General features: G+C 46.7%; 1 protein-coding gene across 2 annotated transcripts in view; it reads right to left on the bottom strand.

Moving 5' to 3' along the window:
- The window catches only part of GRTP1 (growth hormone regulated TBC protein 1), a 32298-nt gene that overhangs the window by 2795 nt on the left and 20407 nt on the right, over positions 1–9096 (bottom strand). For both annotated transcript variants that reach the window (XM_072031717.1, XM_027444472.3), the window contains 2 exons: positions 785–957; positions 487–672 (listed from right to left, as the gene is read on the bottom strand). In XM_072031717.1, the coding sequence (XP_071887818.1) occupies positions 487–672; positions 785–957 (359 nt within the window). The remainder of the gene's footprint in view (positions 1–486; positions 673–784; positions 958–9096) is intronic.

Here is a 9096-nt window from a genome sequence, read left to right as displayed (position 1 = left end):
GTTTATATCAGCCTCTGAAATGGTATTCTCATGGCAGTGAGCTTTCAGACTGGAGGTTAAGAGCTGGGTACTTCTCGTTCTCTGACTAACCAAGGCTTTACAGTGAAGCTTTATCAATGCAAGTTGTATCCTATAATAATAATTACTACAATTCATCTGAGAAAATGCACAGGAATGTGATCAATGCACAGCTCACTGAAAGCATTCAGTAAAGTTATTTTCTTGCCAGACTTCCTGCCTCAAAAAAAAAAAGCTAAAAAGGGTAGGAGGGATTTTTTCCCCATTGTAGGACAGAATACAAATGGATTGCTATATGTAGATTTGGATAATAATTCTAAAATAACAAGTTTGATTTATTTTCATATACATATGAAAACGTTCTTCATCCTTTCAGCAATTCCCACAGACACATTCCTCTGAACTGTGTTTTTGATGGAGCAAAGTTGTTTTTAATTCATAACAGCTAGAAACCCGTGGAGAATTTACCTGCATGAAGGTGTGACACTCTGTTACAAATGTTCCTTTGGTGATCTGCTTGAATTTGTCACAGATGTCGGGGAAATTCGTGGCTTCCAGAATAAAAGCTTGGTGTTGCTTGATCAACGTTAAGGCCACGCGGAAGATGATCTTTGACCCTTCGTAAAACAAACAGTCCCATATTCGGAGCACGGTCTGCAGGAAAGGAGGGAACTCAGATTACAGGAGGAAATTATATCACTGAAGCACCACAAAGGGAATAAGGATTATGGATGCATGTTAAAAAGAAGCGAACATCACCGCTTACCTCTACTGGCAGAATATCAATGAACAAGCAGATGAACCAGCGTGACACCACCAGGGTCCACATGACCCCGTGTCTCTCCATCAGCTCTGCCACGGCAGGGACTTTCAGTTTCACCAGCTCTCCCAGCACCTCCTGGTCAGTTTTCAGGCCCATCATGGCCGGGCTGTAATAATCTTGGGGAGAAGAAACCAAAAAGTCAGCAGTTGATGGGTCCCCGTGGTAACAGCTCTTCCCACTTAAAGATTTATCTGAGGGACAGGGATTGAAATTAGACCTACATCACCGGTCACTGCATTGAATTGTTGCAGCACCCTCCAGCTTCCTTAATTTTGGATGTAACTGCTAGTCCAGAGCCTGTGTGACAGGGGAAGCATTTATGTTATCAAGGTGCAGGCTGAACAACGAGCACCTCAGTTCCATGAACAAGTAGTTCTGGGCATGCTTAGAGAAGAAAACTCCTCTAGCAGCATAAGAGTGGCTACTGCTGGAGACACTCCTTTAACCAGTCGTCTTTGACTTGCTCGTAGGGAAAGCTTGGAGAGCTGCAGCACACACAGTGCCATGAGGAAGTAGGCCAAAAACAAACAGAGAACTGCACCATGACCTCAAAGCCGAAACAAAAACCTTTCTTTCTGTGTGTGTTTGTGCTGTGCACATTTGTGAACTGGCACACTGGCAAAATAATGTTGACTGGCCAAGTAAACTTTGCCTAAAATGCTGCTTTATACGAGGAAAAAATATCAAGGAATTATATTTCAGGTGAAAGAACAAGTTCTCTTCTCTTTCCTACCCTCCTTCCTCCTCTCACACACCCCCAAACCATTCTTTTTGGTGCTCCTGAGGGATACGAGTGCAAACTTCAAGTCGCCACCAGTGAGTGTCCCTGGGAGGAACGAGGACCCACGTGCCCTGCGCCATCACCCCACACGCTGCGGCTGCTATTTTTAATTTGCACAACAACATAAATGCCAGGATCCCAGCGAGGACGCAGCCAGGCACCTGCCCAGCAGTCTGAGAGCTGGCGAGGAAAAAATGAACGGCCAAAAATTACAGCCACCAGGGAGGTTACAGGTATTCGGGCAGCCTGGGCTGGTGGGAGGTGTCCCTGCCCGTGGCAGGGGTTGGAACTGGGTGGGCTTCAAGGTCCCTTCCGACCCAAACCTTTCTGTGGTTCTCTTACCTCTTAGCTAAAATATTTGATTATCACTCAATGTGTTATCACTTGATGAGATATATACATATATATAAGATATAATGCAAACCAGTGTATAAAAACAGCTGCCCGAATTCGGGAAGCAGCGCTTCCAGTCCTCCAGCTGCATTCCTGCGGGACCCTGTGCAAACCTTACCCTCACATCTCAGAGCACAGCCACTGCACAAGGCACCCGAGGGAGGGCACGACGGCGCAGCCTTGGCTCTGCTCTTCCCGGAGAGGTGACGCACCCAGTGTGGTTAGTCAGAGTGGTTTTGTAACCTGGCTTGGTGCCCAAACGCGTGGCAAGAGCAAACCTGCCCCGCTCCTACTTGCCAGTGATGCCCAGCCCCTAAAGCCTCTGCAAACAGCCCCTCAGCAAAAACTCCGCAGTCCTGCCTCTTCTCCCCGATTGCAGACACTATTTGAGGAGCACGCTCATTGTTATTCCTTCTCTGGCAAAATATTGAGCAGTTTGTGACCCAGAATGGAGCTGGCTCAGGATCTGCCCCCAAGCTGCCGCTCGCTAATTAAAAATAAACAAATAACTAATGAGTGCAGGCTAATTGTGCATCTACGGCTCTGGGTTGGTTTGCAGGAATGCCCTCTGACAAGACATTATCCCCTGAAGAAACAGCACAGGGTCAGATGGCTTCCCTTCATCTCTCAGTTGTCAGTGACGGGGATGGAGGTGAGCATTACTTCCCAGCACGTGTTCTGGGAGGCAACAAACGAGGCACAGGATGGGAGATCATTACCCTGTACTACCATTAAACCACGACCAAATTCCAGAAGTCTGCCTGGGACGCCGGCTGCTCTGTGCCCGTGCCTCACCCCGCTGGATCACCTGGTGCTGCTCCTCCTGCAGCAAAAGGAAGAGCCAGCTCCATCCACTGCCTTGGTGCATTGCTGCTGTGGGAGGAACGGGACGAGGGGAAGGGACTTTTCTCCTTGCTTGTAGGGTTTCCTTATGCCTGCGCTGCCCGTGGCACACGGACACTGAGCCCGACACCTGTTTGAGTGCAGCTCCTGGCGAAGAGATGCTCTCAGCCTCCTTTTCGCTGCCTCCCAGCACAGCCAGGCACCTGCCCGAAGCCTCCCAGTGGCGTGTCTGGCGCTAATGGGATTTGCAGGAAGCGAGGATCAGGCCTGCAAGGACCCCGTGACCTCGTCCTGAGGTACGGAGAGATTAAGCGGTTCCCAAAATAAAAGTTTAAGAAGCAGCACTCCCACAGCCTCGAGTTACCTCTGCGAGTCAGAGCTGCAGAAGTTAAAAAAGGCTCCTCCGAGTCTGGTGCGCGTGTGTCAGGTTAAATATAAACACTCCTACGGGGAGCAGCAGCAGGCTGGGAATTATTCTTGGTGTTACAGAAATACCCACGGCAGGACCCAGGCTCTGCTGCTCGTCTTCCAGCATTTCTCAGCAGCATTTCAGGAGCCTGCATAACCCGGCCTGGGGCACGCGGTGATTTATCTCACAGGTCTGATTTATTTAACCAAAGGGAGGAATTGAGGATTGGCTATTTTAACTTTTCTCACAGGCATGAGCCAAATTCATTCTCCCTGTTGGCAACTCGCAGCCTCTTTTTACCCAGGAGGGAAGGGCAACGCTCTGCCCTTTTATTTCTACCATGGGACAGTTCAGAAAGGTGCAGGGGGGTTTGTAAGGATCTGTATCGCCAGCTTTGCACACAGAGCTGGGCAACACATGTTTGGGAGGAAACAAGAGAAGTCACAACAGGAAAAGGAGGAAAACCAAGAGTACTGCCAATTCATTTTGCAACCTCAGGCCACAGTGACCCCCTGCAGATGGCCTGGCCAAAGCGATATCCTGCAGATACGTGGCTCAGTGGCAAGCTGAGCTCTTAACCCATGTCATGTCAAAAACAAGCTCCCTGTCCTCCAGGGGGAGGGTGAGCAACGCCCCAAAACAGGCTCAAGCTGGAGCTTTTACTTTGTTGAACCAAGGTGAACCAAAACTTCTGATCTTAAACTTGGAAGATGGGTGCTGTGGCATGGAAATGGCCTTTTGGCTTCTTATTTGCATTTCCTGCAGCACCAAGCAAATCTGAGCAGGTGCAGGAGCTACCACTGGTTAAATATAACAACAATGGGAATAAAGGCAAAACCAATATTCCTCCTGACATTACAGAAGACAAAGGTGAAATATGAAGGAGCAAAGACTCCTTGTGCAACCTCTTGGACATGGAAAAACGAAGTTGGCAGCAGGCTAGAAAGCGCAAATGCAACTTTCAGACATTCTTGCTATGGGAAAAGAAGCAGCCTAGATTTGTTTTAAATACTAATTTTACCATCTTGCATTCAATAATGACGTGTGCATCATTAGAAACAAGCACAGTTTGAAGCTCCAGCTACCAAAGCAATCTCGTACAGGCTCACGCAACAACTCCAGTTCACCAGGTGGGGGTGATGGTCCCGGGAGTCGAGGTTTTGGACAGACTTTTACCTCCATTTCCTCCAGTGGAGGGGAATTCGTGAGCAAACACTGCAGGCTGCCACAACTGCTTACCATGCTTGTAGAGGGGACTAATACTTGGTTATGAATTTGCCACCCTATCACGAGTCTTACACGACTGCAGCTGAAGGAGGATCCTGGTCTCTGGCTTTTGTGATTCCTGGCTGGGATTAGGGAGAGGAACTACGTTATCAGTTCACTGCACTGACAAGATTATTCTTGACACCTCAGCACAAAACACAGCACTTTTGTTATCTCACGCTCAAAAACAAGCCACGTTTTCTCCAGCTCTTCACAACAATGCTACAGTCACGCCACGGGAACTCCCTCGCTTAAAAGACTTGGACAGAAGCAGGAGGCTTAAATAGAAAGCTGAACAGGCACACGTGGCTCCAGCCTGATATTTGGAGAAGGAAACCAATCCAACACCTCAGCCTGAACAGCATGAAATCCACAATCCTCTTACTTCAAGCCTGAGGAAGCTAACGCGTATTAATTTTAATCTTGAAGCGACAGGTTCTACTAAACCTGCAAGAGGTACAAATGGGGGAAGAGGTGTACCTCTCCCCCAGCCATAAGCTGAAAACTTAGTATTGCATTTCAGTCTTCTGAACGTAAAACACATGAAAAACACGAGGCAGTATTTCCCAAGCAGCTCTGAAACTAAACAGGCCATCAGTTTTTAAACATTTAGGGAGACAACAGGTACTGCTGGGCACTGCACATGAGTTTCTCCCTATGGTTTCTCCTTTACTCCCAAAGCACACGTCCCTCCATAAACACATTCTCAATGTAGCTCCCTACACTGCAGATGCTTTTCACTGTATTTTGAAATAATATCAAAGCTCGCAGTAGCTGAGCAATTTAAAGTATTTTTTCCCCAACATCTTAAGTTACAAATACAATAAATCCTGAATAAGCAGGTCTTAGTTCAGGAAAAGCTAAAGTAATCCTTGGATGTATTCAGTGCTGAAGAAGAGAGTGTGTTATCTCTGTATGTGACACGAACCAAACTGAATTCAGAACACTGCAGCAGCTCTGATATTTAAGGCAGGAAGCTGATGGACTGGCAGGGGTGGGAAACAAAGGGTTAGAAACACTACTCACAGAAACTGAGCTCTGTAGGGAACTTAGCTCTGTTTAGAGAGTTTATCCAAGGAATATGACAAGCAAACTCGACTGCTTCACAGAGGAAACACCCCAGACGTTATGGGCTTTTCGACAGAGGAAAACAAAGTCTTCACAAGTAGCACTAGCTACCGGTTAGAATGAGGCACATCCAGATAAAAAGTGATTTGCCCAGAGAAGCTGTGGCTGCCCCATCCCTGGAGGTGCTCAAGGCCAGGCTGGATGGGGCTTTGGGCAGCCTGGGCTGGTGGGAGGTGTCCCTGCCCATGGCAGGGGGTGGAACTGGGTGGGCTTTGAGGTCTCTTCCAACCCAAACCTTTCTGTGGTTTTGTAATTCACAGCTCAAAGACGCTGCTAGCAGTGGTAGGGTCTCTCTTCCAACCAAGTTTGGGGCCTTTCACAGCACCAAGCCTGCAGCAGGGGGCACGGGCAGCAATGCTGCTGTTTGCTCAGCTGGCTTCTTGTCCAGCAAGGCCACTTACAAACCTCACTCGACGAGCCTTGGTATCTAACACATGTATTTGTCTACTCCAGCTAATCCATTTTCGAGGAATTTACAAGCTGAAATACAAAACTGTGTCTTAGGATCTACAACAAGCACCCACAACCCCATTTTGCATTTGTCAGCATTTATATTATGCTTTTTGCTGTCCCAATAAGATGTCCGGGAAGGCTGCATCATCATAAATGAACACACAGAGCCCCTGCTGACCATTCGAAGGTCAAAAATATATGCTGTGAGGAATGAAATGAGCTATTCGCTAGCTTTGCTTCTGCTGCTTTAATCGCAGAGTTAAAACACCACAATCCCTTTAATCAATACGTAGACAGCTCTGTCAAAACAATAGTGTTTCAACACTACACGTGCACATTAATGCTTTCACGAGGAAAACCACTAGCTGAAAACAAGCAACCAAAACACCCCACCAACACAACTATTTGGATAAAACGTAAGGCACCAAATTTATGTAAGTGCTGTCCATTAAGACTCGGCTTTTACACATAAAAAAAAAAAAAAAAAAAAAAAAGGATCTCCTTCCCCCAAACCCCTGCTCCTTTATTTCCACTGCTACCTACCTTCCTGCTTTATCAGCAGCCAGGCGGTTCTGCCTTTAATCGGACCTAACCAAATTAAGATTTCATTTGAAAACTTTATTTTGCCGGTGGCTTTTGAAAGGGATTTGAAACTTTGATTGACTGGGGAGACAAAGAGGCAAACAGCACGGCTGGCACAGATAGCCGAAGGCTGCAGTCCCCTCTCAGAGCAGGGCCACGGAAGGACTATTAAAGATAACTCAAGGTTTAATATAATTAAATTCTATTAATACAGGGCTTGCCTGCCAGCAGGAAAGAGATGGGCTCGACTTTTTGGATGGAATAAATCATTTAGGTCCTGCTTCCACGGTGTAAATACAGCCAGGCTGAGGAATAATACAATCCTCTTGAGCATTTTAAAACACTAAGGGTTCTTCTGGTGGGTAGCCAAAATGTAGCACGTCCCCACACAGAAGTAAGGCTGAGAACATGTACATTTGGTCACACACAAGAAACCTGTGGTTTAGACAAAACTGTCACACTTCTACCCAGCCACCTAAAGCCCAAATGCTAAATATTGAGCGTTATTTTTATTGATGAGGCTTATGAATTACAAGGAATAAGATGCATATAGGAAATAAAATTATTCCAAAAGTATAAGCTTACTTATCACGTAAAAGCAGAAAAACCTCAGTTACTCGTTTCCTGCTTGCTCACGTCTCCCAAGTGGCACAGCAGTTCAGATTTGTTAGTAATAAGCATTTCAGGCTTATCAAGGTTTCTAAATATACACACACAATGACCCCTGCGTTCCACCTTCAGCTTATCAGGACACTGCATGCTTAATTCCTGGATAAATACAACTGACCTCTAATGTTCAAAGATGAATCCTTTCATCGTGGCTGCTGACTAACAGTAGAATGTGTCAGTCTCGTACTTCAGAGCTCCTATTTATCCAGCCTAGCAGCCAAGCGTTCCTCTCTCCTCGTGGTGGATGTGATCACAGAATCATTAAGGCTGGAAAAGCCCTCCAAGAGCATCTGGTCCAACCATCCCCCTCCCCTGCCACCAGTGTCACCACTAACCCATGTCCCCAAGCACCAGGCCCAACCTCTCCTTGCACACCCCCAGGGACGGTGACTCCACCACCTCCCTGGGCAACCCATCCCAGTGCCTGACTGCTCCTTCTGAGCAGAAATGGCTCCTCACTGCCAACCTGAACCTCCCCTGGTGCAACCCGAGGCCATTCCCTCTGGTCCTGTCACTGGTTACCTGTGAGAAGAGGCCGACCACCAGCTCCCCACAGCTTCCCCTCAGGCAGCTGCAAAGAGCAATGAGGTCTCCCCTGAGCCGCCTCTTCTCCAGACTGAGCAACCGCAGCAACCTCATTGGCCCAATTCAGGAAGGAAACAAATACACGCTTACTTGCAACTACAAGCAAGCAGTCTGAACAGCAATACTTCATAGGCAGTAGAGCATTCTGTATTTCTCAAGTGACTCTTCCCTTGAAACCTGAAGTCTGTGTGATGGGACTTGAAAGAATGTCCTAACACTGAGCAAGGGAAAGACAAGGATGCACAAGAGTTGGGTGAGCAATTATGTTATTATTCAGTTCAAATATTCGTGCCTCTTCCTGTGCCTAGTCTCTTCTGCAAAAATACCTGCGAGTCTACGGCTGACATAACTGAGAACCACAGCCAGCTCAAAACAGGGATGTGTTAGATATTATTTATCTGAAGACGCAGACATGTGCCTGAACCAGCAGTTGCTAAGCTACACAGCGAAGCAGTATCTTGCACTGCACCTTTTGTTCTCGTAGATAATGCCCACTGCTTCACTGCAGTCTACCAGTTGTGTGTCTCTTTCGTTATTCAAAAATCCTTATTTTTAGTAACTGATACACAACCAGGCACTACGCCGCAAGTTTAAAGAAAAAAAACTCCCCAAAAAGTCACCTAAAACAATTCCAGGCTGAAGGAACATTGCTGGACCTCCTTGAGGAACACTTGTAGGCTAAATCTGATTTAAGATTTCTGTTACAAAAGACAGAGAAGAAGAGCAAGCTGGTATTTGTTACCAGTACTAACCTGGAAGGTGTTGTCCCACATCAACACACAGGGCACAATGGAGTAATGTAGTAAAAGGATTGGATTACTTGGGGATGGAGACAGAGACGTGATGATATTTAACAAAAATACCCAGAGAAGAGTGTGCAAACAGTTCGCCAAAAGGTGCTATAAATGCCTATAAGCTGCAGGAAAACAGCTGTCAGCAGCAAGAGGACAGTAGTACATGCATCATTACCAAGATCACAGCTCAAAACGACCCAGAAAAAAAGGCAGAGGAGATCCTACAGTTTTCCTCTCTCAAATAAAACACTTTCAGCTGTGAAAAGAGATAAATAATGCCACTGCACAAGGCACTAGCAATACTCCCACTAGAGGGGGGGGGGAAATTTCATTTTGAGCATGTTAAAAAAAA

This window comes from Anas platyrhynchos, chromosome 1 (assembly GCF_047663525.1).
Source record: "Anas platyrhynchos isolate ZD024472 breed Pekin duck chromosome 1, IASCAAS_PekinDuck_T2T, whole genome shotgun sequence".
NCBI lineage: Eukaryota > Metazoa > Chordata > Aves > Anseriformes > Anatidae > Anas > Anas platyrhynchos.
Note: the sequence above shows the minus strand (reverse complement) of the source record. Positions and strands in the feature narration are given on the sequence as shown.